The sequence below is a fragment of the Colobus angolensis genome, unplaced genomic scaffold (assembly GCF_000951035.1).
Source record: "Colobus angolensis palliatus isolate OR3802 unplaced genomic scaffold, Cang.pa_1.0 Scaffold59, whole genome shotgun sequence".
Classification (NCBI taxonomy): domain Eukaryota; kingdom Metazoa; phylum Chordata; class Mammalia; order Primates; family Cercopithecidae; genus Colobus; species Colobus angolensis.
This window is the reverse complement of record NW_012119487.1, coordinates 1,834,150-1,851,613: the sequence shown is the minus strand read 5'-3', so window position 1 is coordinate 1,851,613 and position 17,464 is coordinate 1,834,150. Positions and strand designations below refer to the sequence as shown.

The following is a 17,464-nucleotide window of genomic DNA, read 5'->3' as shown; positions in this document are numbered from 1 at the left end:
TTATGAGTTTCTGTGGTAAGAGTGAAATAGGTCACGAGGAAAAGTAAGAAATGGAAAAATACTGAAGAGCTGGCAGAGCCAAAGTTGGGGAGAAGTGATCTGTATCTAGACAGGCCCCATAGAGCTCACTCTTTCCTGACTCCACAGTTTTTGAATCTTGTTCTTGCATCCAAACTGTGGTCCTCTCTGTGAGGTGAGGTTTACCCACAGGGTTTTCCATATAAGCCATGAGGTGAAGTGAAGCAAAGCCTTTCCTGGTTATGAGTCATATCTTCATCAGATGTAACTGTGAGACAGGCGGGGTCTAGTTTGGTTGAAAACTGCTGCTTTTGACCTGATGTTTGCTTTCGTTCCTCTTTTTCTTTCCCTTTTTTCCTCTCCCGGCTTTCTCTCCATTAAAAGCTTCTTGGCTGTGCTCTTTATCTAATGAATTCCAGTTGAATTTGGTTGATTCTCACTGACTCTTTCAAAGGAGGCAGCTCAATTTGCCTCTTACAGCAGGGTAATCTAAGGAGGATCTAACCAGGCGGAGTTTTTCCTTCGGCTGCTGGAGGCTGGCTCTAAGAGCCCGTGGAGGTGGTGGTTTTCTGTGGAATCTGACTTAGGTCTTTGGGAGGCCAGCTGGGGTACCAGCTTTGTTATAAAGAGTATTCTGGAGGAACGAACAGTCCTAGGCAGGTACAGTCCTTTGGGAAACTCTCAAGGTAACTCATTGAACCCCCTATCCTTTTGTGGGCATTATTCATAGACTCCTCATCTTTTTCTCTGTTTTCTGAACCTTTAATAAGAGAACAAAAGATCACTTGAAACAATCAATTTCCAGGTTTATTTTTTACTTTTAATAAGCCAATACTATAAGAAGAGCACCATTTCAGCACAACACAATCATTTGTGAAGTAAGGGGTTTTAGTTTAGATCTGTGAAAATAGTTTATATGGGAAAGAGGTATGATGGCTCAGAGTGCTGTCAAGAACAGCTTTCTTTCTAAAATGAACCTGTAACTTTCCAACAACCTTCAAATGAAATCTCAGTTATCATTCTCTAGCGTTAGATATAGTGGAGCTGGGAGAGGCTCGGGAATACCAGTGGTAGCCCTGGGGCCAGCCAGGGAAGCGAGAGTGTGCCCTTTATTAGTGAATATGGTTTATAACTGTGAAGGCAATATTGCTGTAAGAGAGGAATTGGAGCACTGTAAATCTACTCTGTGCATCTGCCATTTAGGAAATCTTTTACTTATAGGAAAATCAGAAAAATAGCCACAAGCAAAGCCAGAAAGCTAAAGAGTTTAAGAAAACTTTCAAAGGGAGATGGAGACTCTTGTACAACTCGACCTTTGGTGACCTTGAATGTTCGGTCCCACTGGGTCATGATGGCATTTCTGGCTCCTTCCCATTTTCCTGGGCCAGTCAAGCGGAACTGGTATGGTGAGCATGGGCCAAAGAAGACGGTCAGAGCCAGGTGTGGATCCGTTAGGAGCATAGAGAACAGCTTGGGTTTTGCATTGATATAGGTCAGGAGTTCATCTATGTATGTGATATAATCTGATTGTAAAGCCTTGCAGTAGCACAAGCCAAACCTTTATAAAAGGAAAATTGGGGGAAAAGGTGAAGACAAAAAAATTAATAGTGATAATCTTAGAACAAGTGCCCAAAGCAAACAAATACTGCTGCAGAATTTGGGATGGCTTCTGCATTTTCCCCTTTATTTCCCTAGCTATCTAATGGTCGCCTTCTGTTTCTTAAATCAAGATGACTCCCTTCAAAAGATACTTGATACATATGGATTTTAATGGGTGCTCTGAATGCTCATAATACATCTTAGTTCTTTTGTGAAATAATTAGCAATTTCTAGAGGAAAATACATTTTAAAATTTCTCAATCTTTATAAAATTCCATTATTCAGTAATAACAAATCCAGTGATTTGTATAATGTGAAAAGCCATAAAAATCCATAGGGTAAAATTCCCTGAAATGCTGGTATTAGGCTTTAATTAATTGATTAATTTTTCTTTTTCTTTCGTTTTTCTTTTTTTCTTTTTCTTTTTTTTTTTTTTGAGACAAGGTCTTGCTGTGTCACCTAAGCTGGAGTGTGGTGGCATGACCATAGCTCACTGCAACCTTGAACTCTTCAGCTCAAGCGATCCTCCTGGCTCAGCCTCCTGGGACTACAATCATAAGCCACCATGCCTAACTAACATTTATTTTGTAGGGATGGGGGCTTGTTCTGTTGTCCAGGCTGGTCTCAAAGTCCTGAGCTCAAATGATCCTCCTGTGTTAGCCTCCCAAAGTGCTGGGATTACAGGCATGAGCCACTGCACCTGGCCCCTAAAATTGTTTGCTGACATGCGTGACAAGATTTTCATTGTATAGCAGTTCTAATTAGTTATCTATTACACTGGAGTTCCATAATGAAGATCAAATCACATCCCAGGTTGATAAAGAAGAGACATCTAAAATGCTATTATTGTTTTGGAATTTGGTACTTTGACAAGGATAGATCAACCCTTGAAGTTTGGGAATATATATGAAGAAGAGAGTGATAATAAGTTCCTTAGAACCTTTATTTCGAGTGAAAATGTATATCAAATACAGAAACAGATGAACAGATAAAACAAAATGGGTACAATCAGAAATGTTTTGGTTGGATTGAGAGTGAGAGGGGAGGGCAAAGACTCTACTTTGCTGGCCATCAGCCTTCCATTGTCTCCGGCCTTGAGTGGTAGCTACAGAGCACAGCACAAGCGAAAACCTTTCCCACAGTGAAGTGGTCAATAAACTTTATTCTGAAAAAGGCCAGACAGTAAATGCCTCAGGCTTTGAGAGCCACATTACAGTTTCTATCTCAACTGCTAAACAACTTTGGTACTATAACACAAAAACAGCTATTGACAATATGTACATTAATAAACATGGCTGTGTTCTAATAAAATCTTATTTACGGCCAACATGGTTTCCATTTCATGTGATTTTCCACATATCACAAAATTTTATTTTTCTTCTTCCTTTTTTCCAGCCAATTAAAAATGGAAACAAAAGCAACAATAGAGCGGATAAAGACTTATTCAATGAATGAATGAATGAGCAGACACTTCTAGTGTTAGAGTAAATAGGTACAACTGCTTGCCTGCTGATTATGGATAAGGCATGGAATAATGTACCTGGTAGATTAGGGTTAATTATGTAGTACTTGGCTTGGAATCCAAACTGTATGTGATGCTAGAAAACTGTGGGCTGAAGTGATGACTTTGGGGATATGAAAAATTCTAAATTCCCCCTTCCCTTCTCTCTTAAATAGGCTCTCCTAGTATTTTTCTTCTAAGTCGCAGATGCTTCTTTTTTTCTCCAATGTAACTTTCATCTCTCTTCTACTTTTTTTTTCTTTTTTACCAATTTCAGTTATAATTTAAAAAGGGTGCATAAGTAGTTAACTTACCAACTGGGCTTGTTTTCTCTCCTTGCATTAATTTCCTCTATCATGACACTCGGTGGTGGTAACTTATTTACACCTGTAGGATTAAAATAAAAACCCAAAATGCAACTTAAGGTTAGGTCTACTTGTTGACTTATGGATAAAGATGCTTTACTATGGCTCTCCTTTCATGTCCAGTACCAGCTACTCATTGATCCTTCTGGCAAAAATGTTAGCAGCCTGAGCTGACTGGTTGGGACTCCTGGTAATAATGCCATCAGCTGAAAAGATAAGCATCTGGTCATCTCACTAGTTATTTGACATAGCAGAATCTCACAACTAGTTTGGCTGAATTTTGTCATTCAGTTGCTTGAGTTTAAAAATTTTAATTGAGCCAGTTGATTCAGTCAGCTGACAGAACTGTTACCTGTCATTTTGTTTTATTCAAAATAAGAGGTAGCTGGGTGCAGTGTGCATGTCGGTAGTCTCAGATACTCAGGAGGCTGAGGCAGGAGGATTGCTTGAGACCAGGACTTTGATGGTTCAGTAATCTATGATCATGCCTATGAATAGCCACTGCACACTAGTCTGGACAAGATAGTGAGACTCTGTCTCTTAAAAATAAAAAAGAAAAAATATAACAGTAGACTTAGATACAGCCTATATTTTTGACCCTGATATACCATTTATGCTGGTAATGGAACACATCATTATGACAGTATAATTCAGCAAACAATAGAATGCATCCTGCTTTTAAAGATTCTGTTATTTTAAATAGAAGCCGGATAATAGTCTCAACATTTCCAGTATCCAGAATCACATGGCAAACCAAAAACACATGCCCTGCTATTTCTTCCACTTACCTTTCAGGACTCGAACAGCCCAACGAGCTTGTGTCTCTCCTGTAGGTATCATGGAGCCTAAGGGTTTGATGAGGCCAATAATGGCCAGGGTTGGCTTTTGCAGATGTGCAGGGAAGATATACTTGTACAGTGAGGCCTGGCCATCTTCAACTTTCACCACAGACTCATCAAGAAAGGGGAAAGCAAATGTGTATCCAGTGGCAAAGACAATGATATCGATAGGCTCTTCCTTTGAAGTGTTGTTAAACATGACAGAGTTTTCCTTTACCTCTTTTATGCTTGGCCTGATGAACACTTTCCCAGTGATGATGCGGCCTGGGAGCTCGTCATTTAGTACAAACTCTTTCAGCTGAGTCCTAAACAAAACCATGGACAGGGAGGAGACCTGTCAGTGAACAATGCAGCCAGCTCTCCCTTCTCTTTACCTTCCTCTTTCATTCTGGGGCTCTCTCCTTGGTTGGACAAGAATTGCTGCAAGTCTTAGGAGATGTTACTTCAGTGGAAGGGGATTCATGAATGCTCAAGAAGGATTATAAAATATGCTTGCCATTTACTAGAGTTTGCAAGCCTGAGGAGGAAGCCAGCACCTTTTCTAACTTCTGTTTCTCTTGCTGATTTCTAGCATTCATCTATCACTGTCATTCTAGAGAGGGTTGAGAGCTGAAGGGCTACAAGGGAAACCAGGGACTTCTAGATTAGATGAGAACTTCTGAAAGCTCTAGTCTCTTCCTAGGAAGCAGCTGTATAAGGGAAACATGCATGTATTTAAAGGAACAAGGGCAGAATTATCTTTTTCTGGCTATACCTTTGGAATCACAAGACAAACACTTTGTGAGTTGATCTTGTATAAGCTGAACCATTTTTGGGGCCAAGGTCAATCTTGACAAAGGGAGGAAGGCTCTACCATTAGAGAGATGGTGAGGGGCAACTGTGGGATTCGGTTTTTCCCACACAGTGAAACTAGGCAAGTGTGTTTCTTTTGTCAACAAAGTCGCAGACAAATCATTCTCTTTTTGCTACAGCTGAGGCTCAAGTAACTTGCAAGGTCACAAAGTTCACTTACTACTCAGTGAGCTTGGGTAAATGGCTAAATTTTGCTGTTTCAGTTTCTCCATAATAAAAGGATTATTATAATAAAGTGTTGCTAACAAGGTGAAATACATAATTCCACTTTCTGAGCACTTAAGAACAGTTAGCTGTTATTATCAGGCAACTTTGTATCAAGTGTTCCAACACATTCAGTCATGTTGCTATGGTACTGCCTGGCTTGTACTGACTGCTGGAAAGGCAGAGGCTCCTCCTTCCTAAAAGCCCTTGGCAGTCACATTATATTTACCTGTCTTCTGGTAGTAAGCCGTAATTTGCGTGATTGAGCCAGTTGTTTATCTTTCGCACCATCAACCAAGTCACAATTGGAGTTGGGAGAGAATTTCTCAACATGTTCTGAAATCGTGTCATGAACACCATGTCCCAAGGGTAGCCTGAGTCAGAGATTCGGCTGATCACCCATCCCCCTCCGGTGGTGCTGAGGAACACCTGGAAGCAATCAAAGACATTCCTTCATTTGACACTGTGAAAAGGGCTGGCTGGTTCTGCCAGAGATTCAAGAAGTGCCATGAATGGAAAGGTGCTGAAAAGTCTGCCACTCTGAAAATACATCCCTGACAAGATAGTCTTGGTTCTTCTAACTTCTATTTTAAAGTCAATCCTTTTGAGATTAGAATTCAGAGCATCTAGAGTGTTAAAATGCCTTAAGATATATTACTGAATACTTATTATCTGCCAGCCTTTAGCAAACCATAGGGACCTACAGTCTATCTAAGGAAACAATGAACAAGTGATTGCTACTTAGTGTGCTCACTATAATTGTAGGCAGTAAGAACAGGACATGGCAGTATCAGAGTTGTCTACAGAGTTTCAGTGCAAACCATTGGCTTAACTGACAAATTCTGTACTACTATTACTTTTGGTGTTTGTTCTTTATAACATTGGATGTTTGAGTTTACCAGTTGACTGAGTTCATGAAGCTAATAGTTTTAGTACTTGCACAATAAGGAGTTTCCTGTACAATTGTTTACAAAGAAAATAGTTAAACAATCTGTTACTTTGCTGATACAAAACAGCTGATTTAACAGATTGTTTCTTCCCCACCCCAAACTGGGGCATGATGGCCACAGCTCCAGCGTCCGTGTTTGTGTTATATATTCTCTTTGGCCTCATAATGGGGCTGGAAAGACAACACTGGAAATGCGGTGGCAAGAACTACAGATACATCAGTGGTTCTGACATGAGGCATTTGCACTAAACCTGCCTCTCTGTGTCTTGATGCAGAATTGGATACAACATGTTGCTAGATGCGAATGATCTTCTAAGCTACAGGGAGTTTCTTTGTTAATAGATAAATGATAAAATGTATGTCAAAGCATGTTTTCTGATTGAAGACATTTCTGAACAGTTAGAGAAACAGAAATAATGATATGCACGTGTGATGGTCACAGTGGCTGGGCCTATGTTAATATTTGTTTCAGGGCCTCCTTTCTCTTCCTTTAGGATAGTGCCACCAAATTGCTGAGTTTCTACAAATCAATCAATCAATCAGTCAATGGGCCAGGCACAATGGCTCACATCTGTAATCCTAGCACTTTGGGAGGCTAAGGTGAGTGGATCACCTGAGGTCAGGAGTTCAAGACTAGCCTGGCTAACATGGCGAAAACCCATCTCTATAACAAAAAAAAACAACAAAATACAATCTTTCAATGAATGAATCAATCATCGAGCCTTGTTTTGAAAGTCCAGAAAAGAGATATCAATGTTACACGCTCCCAACCTTTTTCCTTGACAGCTGTTTTCACTTCTGAAATTATTGGTCTAATTATTTACACTTATTTATTTGGCATCTGTTTTTCCCACAACTATAAGCTCCATGACAGTGGGTGTCTTGATTTTGTTGGTTGTGTTTGCCAGTGTATCTCCAGAGCCTGGCACAATGTTTGGCACATGAGATGCCAGCATCTAGTATATATTAGTCAGCTGAATGGCCCTCAATGAGTTTACAGCATAGTTGAAAAGAAGATATATATGATAAAAGGTAATTTGCAATATTAAGAATTTAAAAGTGAAAACTGAGGGGTGAAATTACAATATTACATAAATTCTGAATAGGGAGAGATCACTTCATGCTGGAGTGAGATATCTGGGAATATAAAGGTAGATTGTAATAGAAGAGAAAGGGGCTCTGCAGAAGAGAGAGGGGTAGCGTGATCAAAGGGGAACTAAAGACAGGAACTGGAAAGCGCTACAGTTGATCATCATGCAGGAAACAGAAGTTAAAATTAAAATGGCAGATTTGGTCCAGATTATAGAAAACTCTCTGATGCAGAGCCGCTACATCTGCAATTTATTTTTTTTCAGGTAAAGAGAATAATTAGAGGTTTTTCAGCGTGAGAGTGCTATAATAAGAGCAGGCTTTTCTGAGGATTTGTTTGTTGGTAGTTGGGGTCTAGATGGCTTGTGGTGGGAGGCAGTGACCTGTGGGTAGTGGTACAAGGCAAAAATGAAATGCAGGGCAAAACCCTTGAGACGCCTGAAGGTAGCAGGTAGAAGAGGGTAGTTAGGAACATAGGCTTTGAGTCAAAGAGACTTGGGTTTGAGAACTGGCTCTGCCACATGCTGGTGATAAGATTTTAGGCAGGTTCTTTAACTTCTTTAAGCCTTGGTTTCCTCATGTGCAGTCAAGGATACTAACAGTACCTACTTCAATGGCTTGTTTTGGTGATTGGTTAAAGTAGTGCAGTAAAAACACATTTACTGCAGTGCCGGCCACAGAATAATCCTAACAAATATTAACTATTTCTACAATTATTATTGGGGGGACAATGCACTATCTTCAGTGTGAGGTGGTATGGACCCGATGAGGGTGTTGGTAATTAATAAGGAGAGGAAGGGGCAAATGGGAGATAGTAGCAGGAAAAAGTTGGTAGAATGTTCTGACCTATGGGACTGAGTAGGGATGAAATATGTCCTGTAGCTCTTGTTGGATGGCTGGGAAAATGATGGGGAAAAAAAAAAAAAGTAAAAGGAGTCAGAGAAGTTGGTTTTAGAGCAAAGATGACAATTGTGATTCATAGAAAAATTTGTGAACGTTCAGTACAAATTAAATTCTTTAGTAATCTGTTGTGTGTGTGTGAGGCATTTTATTCCTTTAACATTTATCACGGTGTCAAACACCATTTGCTTGAGGCATGCATCTTAAGATAAAGCTCTTCACCCAGTAACATCAGGAATGATACCTTTTCCGCCAGGTGGCTGGCCTCCACAGCAATGTCTGTGCCAGAATTCCCCATTCCAATCACAAGGACTCTCTTGTCCTTAAATATATCTGGATGCTTATATTGCCGGCTATGAAAGTACTGGCCTTTAAAGGCATTAATACCTATAGAAAATAAAAGAGAAGTCACATAGAGAATTTACAGGATCAGTGAATGAAACATAAATATTTTTCAGTTGATAATATTCTTTTGACAGATGATTTTGGTCATTTTTACTAGTATTCTCAAGTCTGAGAAAATATGAAATATGAATACATGACTTTACAAGACATTGGCAGGTAATTATTTAATGGGGGTTATTACTCCATCTCACTAGATAGGCCTCCAGTTTTACTTACTAGATAATTAACTACTGAGCTGAAATATTGTGGCATAAAGACATATTAAGCAAAAGTATAAGGAGTCATTATCGTTTTAAAGGTTGATAAAAGTCAACAGGATAATAATATTCTATTGATTAATACTTGATTTATATAAGCTTTTCATAAGCAAAGAGCAAGGACAAGGAAGCTTAAGGGAACTGTGAGTCAGTGTCTCTTTTCAGAAAACTTTTTGACCTCTGCTATGTGCCTGGTACTGTGCTAGATGGTATGGGGGGAATAAGATAAATAAAATGTTGTCCCTATTCACAAAGTTTCATGTTAGTTGGGGAAGTTCACTTGGTGACTGACTGTAACTCAGGCTAAGTTTGCTGGGTGGGCCAGAGTTGGCTCAGAGAAAAAGGAATTATGTCAGTTACACCAGGATTCAATCTACTGGGCTGACTCGATAGGATACCTTAGGCAGTGATGCTGAATCTTATTGAAACATCACACAAATGGAGAATGTTTGAAAATACTCTTTTTTTTTAACAGCAATAACTTAAGCAGAAAATACTCTTAAGACAACATTACATAATCAGAAGTAATTTGTACTAAACAAAGAACTTCTTTTTTCCAAAAAAAAGTAATAAGACCTCTAGATTCTCAGGGGAAAAATGTATATACTTGTGGGGAGTGACCTTACAAGACCTGCTGGCTCTTTAGCTCACCTTGAATTAGTAGAAATCTAACGTGAATCCAAGTTAAAACCTAACCACAACACAGAGCATTTGGAATTCAGCAAGGATGTAACAAAGTTCGAATATTTACTCAGCACAGGAACCCAATATGGATCAGAGAACTGTTGAGAAGAAAGACCTGGAGAAGTCTAAGCAGAAACATAGAATTATCCCTGAATCTCATATTATTTTAGATTCTCTTTGGATGGGCTTTTTGGGGGGGGATCACAAATGGACAAAAATGAGACTCTGTGGCTGTCTCTTAACAGACTAATACTTTCTCTTATCTCACAGGAATACAGAGTAAGAACTTACACTAGGTAAATGTGGCTGTGTTAGTAAGTAGCAGAATATCCTATCTAAGAAAAAAAATTGTATATAAAAAAGAAAAAAGGTAAATAGCAGAATGTATATATGTGAATGATAAAAGTAGTCATCTTGGGAAATCATACGTTTATTCTAACTGTGATACCTATTATTTTTACTAAGGCTTTTTAGCACAACTTCTTTGGAATTGCTTCTAGAGCTTGTGATACATATTTTTAAATATCTTTAGTAAATATGAATTTTTATGACAGTTAACAACCATCGCAAGGAGTATGTGCCATCTAAGTAAGTCTGCTATAAGTCAGGAGATAGAGAGGTTGGGAGAACTCCTCTTCAAGTCTAAAAATCACAGAATTTCAGAGCTCAAAGACTCCTTAATCAATTAGCCAGGGATTCTAAATTTGTAGTGGTTGATAAGATGGGTTTTAAGAAAGACTGCAAGTCTTGTAGAGCTCTTCTTGCTTGATTTGTGATGTATACTGTTGGTTAAAGTAATCCAAGCTCTTCAATTTGTGGGTGAATTTGAGGCTTAGAAAGGTTAAGTGGGAGACTCAGGACTAACGGCTAGGTGGTTGTATATGCCAGAATTCATACCTGCTGGGTCCCTATCTCTTCTACTCAAACTGAGCATATTGGCTCAATTGCTTTCAGGTATGCTTTATTATTTTAATCTGATGTAAACTTGTGTGACTTTGGGGGCAAATCCAGGACCCTGACAGGTGTATGTTTATGGTATTGGAATCACTACAGGTCATATGTAGACTGTGATTTCTCCACTGGACTCCATAAAACTCAATTCTTTCCTCCAATACAGGTTACATGTTGCTTTATTCACCTCTATATTCTTAGCACCTAGTGCAATATACTGTAAGTGCTGAATGAATGTAGTTTACTCCCTATGCCATGGAACTTTCTGGATTCTTGCGGTGACTAGGTACTCCTTTCTGGAATTTTGGAGTGGATGGCCGCTCAGAGCCTTGCTCTGCAGGCAAGAATGACAAAAAATTGGGTTGTCTTCTGTGATGACGAGAGTCCATTATTGAATGGGTTCAAGAAGAGGCTATGGAACCTGTCTCAGAATTGCTGAAAAATAATTTCCTGCATTGGGAAGAAGACTTAATTGCTTCTTTCCAAGTCAATGATTCTATTCTCTGGCAATTTTCAGGATATGCTTTATCCTAATCTAACCTGATCTGACTGACCTCTGGGGGGCAGATCCAGAATCATAGTATGTTTATAAATTTGTTGTGGTAAGATGAGTCTTGGGTCATTCTAGGCAATCACTAGATGATTTGGAGAAAATCATCTAGTTTCTTGAAATTTTAACTTTTTGAATGCTTGTTACAGATGAAATAAACCAAACCGTTACATTTTCTGTTCCATTGAGTTAAAATCCAGTTAAAATTTGGCATAGATTAACATGACCATGGTTGCAAAAGGCAGATAATGAAACGGAGACCCAAAGATGTCTTAACTTGTCTCCCAAGACTAATCTCCCTATTGACTATTGACCAGTGCCGTAAACCTCTAATCTAATTGCTATCACAATTAGAAAGAATAAAGTAAAAAAAGTAAAAAAATTACTTTTTTTCTTTATTCACAGATTGACTTTTATGGTCTCTAAGCTCAACTTTGGCAATGTGTACCCGTTGCTGAGGTTAACAACTTGTGTAAGCATCCCATGTCTTAGAAGACTTTCTGAGTGCTACCAGTCACTTGAGGGACACTGAATATTGGTAAAGCATAAAACTGCTTATAAAGTTATCCATTGTGCTCTTATATATTCATAGATTGTTTGGAACAAATGAAAACCAAAAACTGGCCAGAAAATGCTGGCTAGAAAAAAACAAAACAAAACAAAAAAAGCCTCCTGTTATCTCCCAACTTTAACTATTTAATGGAACAGCCATAGGAATTCATTCCCAGACCAATCAAGCATCAGAATGGCTCCCATGAGAAAACTTAAAGTTAGTTACAGAAAATGCTGTACCTGGAAAGGAGTCCAGTGGCAAATAAGGGTTAGTGAGAAAGCCAGTGCAGACCATGACAGCATCAAAAATGGCTGACTCTTGCTTCTCTTCATGCATAGTGACCACCTCCCATTGGCCAGAGACAGTAAAATCTGAGCATTTTGTTACACTGCAGACTTTGGTCTGAAAAAGGAATCACAGATATGATTAGCAGTTGTCAATTAAGCACTTGCCAGTTGATGTACCAATGACATTTTAAAAGTTCTAGAACACAGAATAAACATAGTTAATAAGTATAACCCTAGAAACCTAATCAGGTTACCAGACTAATCATGATTCCCTAGATGGAAGTAGTGTAAGCTTGGAGAGATTATCTAAGACATGTGGTGGCATCCCAAAATTTTAAGTGATTTGCTCAAATTCTCACTGATAGAATCAGAATTAGAACCTAAGTTTCTGATGCCTTTTTCATTATTCTTTCTGTTATGCAAACCTTATTTCTCACAGGGCTGTCTCTTTAACAATAATTCCTTTGACAGATACATGGGTAAGATATAATTGAAAACACGAATTTGGTCCTGGTTATATTAGCTTATGAGGTTTTATAGAATATGTTGCTGAAGTTTTTCCAGAACTAGAAAGCAATTGAAAAGTGCTAACATTATGGCCTGAATTTTTTTGAGAGCAGTCCTCATTTCAAAGAATCTATTTTTTGTGCTTAGTGAGTACATACATGTACATGATTACTGGGCTTTAGTTCAGGAAATATATGTACAATAAATCTCAGACAAGTCAAATTTAAAAGGATAAATTATTCAATGACCAAAAGGCTTCCTATCTTCCTTTCTTTTTAAAGTTTTAAATAATATAGGCTTCTTAAGTCCCTCTTAATGGGTTCACTATTTGATTTATACTCTTTGAAGTGCTTATTGTGTTTCTGCATTTGTATTGCAGCTGTCTTTTCTAAAACTAAATTTTCAGTTAGTTTAAAATCCTTCAAAATATATTTATTTTTAATCATAAAAATAATAAATGTGCAGCCTGGGCAACATGGCAAAACCCCATCTTTACAAAAAAATACAAAAAAATTAGCCAGGTGTGGTGGCCCATGCCTGTAGTTCCAGCTACTCAGGAGGCTGATAAGGGAGAATCACCTGTGCTTGGGAAGTCAAGGCTTCAGTGAGCCATGATAGTGTCATTGCACTCCATCCTGGGCAACAGAGGAAGACCCTGTCCCCCCACCCCAAAAAAGTTTGTCATTAAAAATTTGGAATATATAGAGAGGAATGAGAGGCAAAACCAAACATAATCAATTACAGATCACATTTGAGTAATAGCTATTTGCGTTTACTTTTTTTTTGAGATGGAGTCTTGCTCTGTCACCCAGGCTGGAGTGCAGTGGTGCAGTCTCGGCTCACTGCAACCTCTGCTTGCCTGGTTCCAGTGATTCTCCTGCCTCAGCCTCCTGAGTAACTGGGACTACAAGCATGTGCTACCACATCTGGCTAATTCTGTGTATTTTTAGTAGAGATGGGGTTTCACCGTGTTAGCCAGGATGGTCTTGATCTCCTGACCTCGTGATCCACCCACCTTGGCCCCCCAAAGTGCTGGGATTACAAGAGTGAGCCACCACACCTGGCCTCGTGTTTACTTGTTAAAACTTTGGTGAACATCTAGCTTTTTAAAAATTGTTCTAAAATGGCCTTGTGCCTGGCACAGTGGCTCATGCCTATAATCCCCACCCTTTGGGAGGCCAAGGCAGGAGGATAGCCTGAGCTCAGGAGTTCAAGACCACTCTGGGCAGCATAGTGAGACCTTATCTCTACTAAAAGTTAAAAAAAAATTAGCTGGGCATGGTGGTATGTGCCTGTAGTCCCAGCTATTAATACCTGGGAGGCTGAGGTGGGAGGATTTGTTGAGCCTAGGAGGTGGAGGCTGCAGTGAGACAAGATCCTGCCTGCCACTGTACTCCAGCCTGGGTGACAGAGTGAGACTTTGTTTCAAACAACAACAACAAAATAAAAAAGGTATTGGGCAGCATGTAGTAAAGGAAGTACTTCAAATTCAGAAATTCTGATGCATTAAAAAGAATATTTTTATATGTTGTGTATATTCATTATGATAATGCTTTATTTTTACTGTATCCATTGCCAAATAAGGAAGTGGAATAAAATACTCTTTGGAAATCTGTTTAGAAGGATGTACTAGTCCATTTTCACAATGCTGATAAAGACAGATTAGAGACTGGGCAATTTACAGAGGAAAAAGGCTTAATGGAGAGCTCACAGTTCCATGTGACTAGGGAAGCCTCACAATTACGGCAGGAGCAAAGAGGAGCAAAGAGGAGCAAGTCACATCTTACATGGATTATGTCAGGCAAAGAGAGAGCTTGTGCAGGGAAACTCTGCCTTATAAAGCCATCAGATCTTGTGAGACGTATTCACTATCATGAGAACAGCATGGGAAAGACTTACCCTTATGATTCAGTTACCTCCCTCTGGGCCCCTCTCATAACATGTGAGAATTCAAGATGACATTTGGGTGGGGATACAGCCAAGCCATATTACTCTGCCCGTGGCCCATCCCAAATCTCATATCCTCACATTTCAAAAGCAATTATGCCTTCCCAACAGTCCCCCCAAAGTCTTAACTCATTTCAGCATTAACTCAAAAGTTCACAGTCCAAAGTCTCAACTGAAACATGGCAAGTCCCTTCCACCTATGAGCCTGTAAAATCAAAAGCTGGTTAGTTACTTCCTAGATACAGTGGAGGTACAGGTATTGGAAAAATACAGCCATTCCAAATGGGAGAAATTGGTCAAAACAAAATTGGCTACAGGCCCCATGCAAGTCTGAAATCCAGCAGGCCAGTCAAATCTTAAAACTCCAAAATGATCTCCTTTGACTCCATGTCTCACATCCAGGTCACGCTGATGCAAGAGTTGGGTTCCCATGGTCTTGGGCAGCTCTGCTCCTGTGGCTTTGCAGGGTACAGCTTTCCTCCTGGCTGCTTTCACAGGCTGTCATTGTGTGTCTGCAGCTTTTCCAGGCACATGGATCTGACATTCTGGGGTCTGAAGGACGGTGGCCCTCTTCTCACAGCTCCACTAGGTAGTGCCCCAGTAGAGACTCTGTGTGGGGGCTCTGACCCCACATTTCCCTTCTGCACCACCCTAGCAGAGGTTTTCCATGAGATCCCTGCCCCTGTAGCAAACTTCTGCCTGCACATGCAGGCATTTCCATACATCCTCTGAAATCTAGGTGGAGGTTCCCAAACCTCAGTTCTTGACTTCTGTGCACTTGCAGGCTCAACACAACATGGAAACTGCCAGGTCTTCGGGCTTGCACCCTCTGAAGTCACTGCCTGAGCTCTATGTTGGCCCCTTTTAGCCACAGCTGGAGCAGCTGGGATTCAGGCACCGAGTCCCTTGGCTGCACACAGCATGGGGACTCTGGGCCTGGTCCATGCAACCACTTTTTCCTCCTAGGCCCGCAGGCCTGTGATGGGAGGGGCTGTGGTGAAGACCTCTGACATGCCCTGGAGACATTTTCCCCATTGCTTTGGGGATTAACATTGGGCTCCTGATTATTTATGCAAATCTCTGCAGTTGGCTTGGATTTCTTTTCAGAAAATAAGGTTTTTTTTTCTATTGCATTGTCAGGCTGCAGGTTTTCTGAACTTTTATGCTCTGATTCCCTTTTAAAACTGAATGCCTTTAACAGCACCCAAGTCACCTCTTGATTGTTTTGCTGCTTAGAAACTTCTTCTGCCAGATACTCTAAATCATCTCTCTCAAGTTCAACATTCCACAAGTCTCTAGGGCAGGAGCAAAATGCCACCAGTCTCATTGCTAGAACATAAGAAGAGGCAGTACAATGAGCTCCACAGAGACAGTGCTGGGGCAAGTGAGAGCTGGATGGGCACTGGGCAACTCTGTGCCTTGCTAAGGAAAACTAACTAAACATGGGCAAAGAAGATCCTAAGAAGCCCAGAGGCAAAATGTCATCATATGCATTTTTTGTGCAAACTTGTAGGGAGGAGCATAAGAAGAAGCATCCAGATGCTTCAGTCAATTTCTCAGAGCTTTCTAAGAAGTGCCCAGAGTGGTAGAAGACCATGTCTGCTAAGGAGAAAGGAAAATTTGAAGATATGGCAAAGGCGGACAAGGCCCGTTATGAAAGAGAAATGAAAACTTATCGATAGGAAAGGAGTTCAAAGATCTCAATGCACCCGAGAGGCCTCCTTCAGCCTGTTTCCTGTTCTACTCTGAGTATCTCCCAAATATCGAAGGAGAACATCCTGGCCTGCCCATTGGTGATGTTGCGAAGAAACTGGGAGAGATGTGGAATAACACTGCTGCAGATGACAAGCAGCCTTGTGAAAAGAAGGCTGTGAAGCGGAAGGAAAAATACAAAAAGGTTATTGCTGCATATTGAGCTAAAGGAAAGCCTGATGCAGCAAAAAAGGGATTTATCAAGGCTGAAAAAAGCAAGAAAAAGAAGGAAGAGGAGGAAGATAAGGAAAATGAAGAGGATGATGAGGAGGAGGAAGATGAAGAAGATGAAGATGGAGAAGATGATGAATAAGTTGGTTCTAGCACAGTTTTTTTCTTGTCTATAAAGCATTTAACCCCCCTGTACACAACTCCCTCCTTTAAAAATTGAAATGTAAGGTTGTGTAGGATTTGTTTTTAAACTGTACAGGGTCTTTTTTTGTATAGTTAGCACACCACCAAATGTGTCTTTAGATAGCCCTGTCCTGGTGGTATTTTCAATAGCCACTAACCTTGCCTGGTACAGTATGAGGGTTGTAAATTGGCATGGAAATTTAAAGCAGGTTCTTGGTGCACAGCACAAATTAGTTATATATGGGGGTTGTAGTTTTTTCATCTTCAGCTGTCTCTGATGCAGTTTATATGAAATAATTGTTGTTCTGTTAACTGAATACCGCTCTGTAATTGCAAAAAAAAAAAAAAAAGGTTCAGCTGTTTTGTTTACATTCTGAATGCTTCTAAGTAAATACAGTTTTTTTAAATTAGTATTGTTGTCCTTTTCATAGGTCTGAAATTTTTCTTCTTGAGGGGAAGTTAGTCTTTGCTTTTGCCCATTTTGAATCACATGAATTATTTCAGTGTTTATCCTTTCATACAGTTAGCTAATAAAAAGCTTTTGTCTACACACCCTGCATATCATATGGGGGTAAAGTTAAGTTGAGATAGTTTTCATCCATAATTGAACATCCAAAATCTTGATCAGTTAAGAAATTTAACATAGCCCACTTATATTTACAAACTGAAGAGCAATCAATCTACTCAAAGCATGGGATTATTAGAATCAAACATTTTGAAAATCTGTCCTTGAAGGAGTAATAGAAAAGTATGTTCTAACCTTTACATGAGGACTCTATTCTTTAACTCCCATTACCATGTAATGGCAGTTATATCTTGCAGTTCCCACATTAAAGAAGACCTGCGAATGTATCCCCAAAAGCATGAGCTTAAAATACAAGACTGCTGTATTAAATTTTTT

At 39.7% G+C, this 17,464-nt stretch overlaps 1 protein-coding gene across 4 annotated transcripts in view; it reads right to left on the bottom strand.

Moving 5' to 3' along the window:
* Nucleotides 1-806: 806 nt before the first annotated feature.
* Nucleotides 807-17,464, bottom strand: part of FMO1 (flavin containing monooxygenase 1) — a 43,571-nt gene continuing 26,913 nt past the window's right edge. For all 4 annotated transcript variants that reach the window (XM_011962289.1, XM_011962292.1, XM_011962291.1 and 1 more), the window contains 6 exons: nucleotides 11,956-12,118; nucleotides 8,561-8,703; nucleotides 5,608-5,807; nucleotides 4,272-4,627; nucleotides 3,433-3,505; nucleotides 807-1,576 (listed from right to left, as the gene is read on the bottom strand). In XM_011962289.1, the coding sequence (XP_011817679.1) occupies nucleotides 1,234-1,576; nucleotides 3,433-3,505; nucleotides 4,272-4,627; nucleotides 5,608-5,807; nucleotides 8,561-8,703; nucleotides 11,956-12,118 (1,278 nt within the window). In that variant the 3' untranslated portion in view covers nucleotides 807-1,233. The remainder of the gene's footprint in view (nucleotides 1,577-3,432; nucleotides 3,506-4,271; nucleotides 4,628-5,607; nucleotides 5,808-8,560; nucleotides 8,704-11,955; nucleotides 12,119-17,464) is intronic.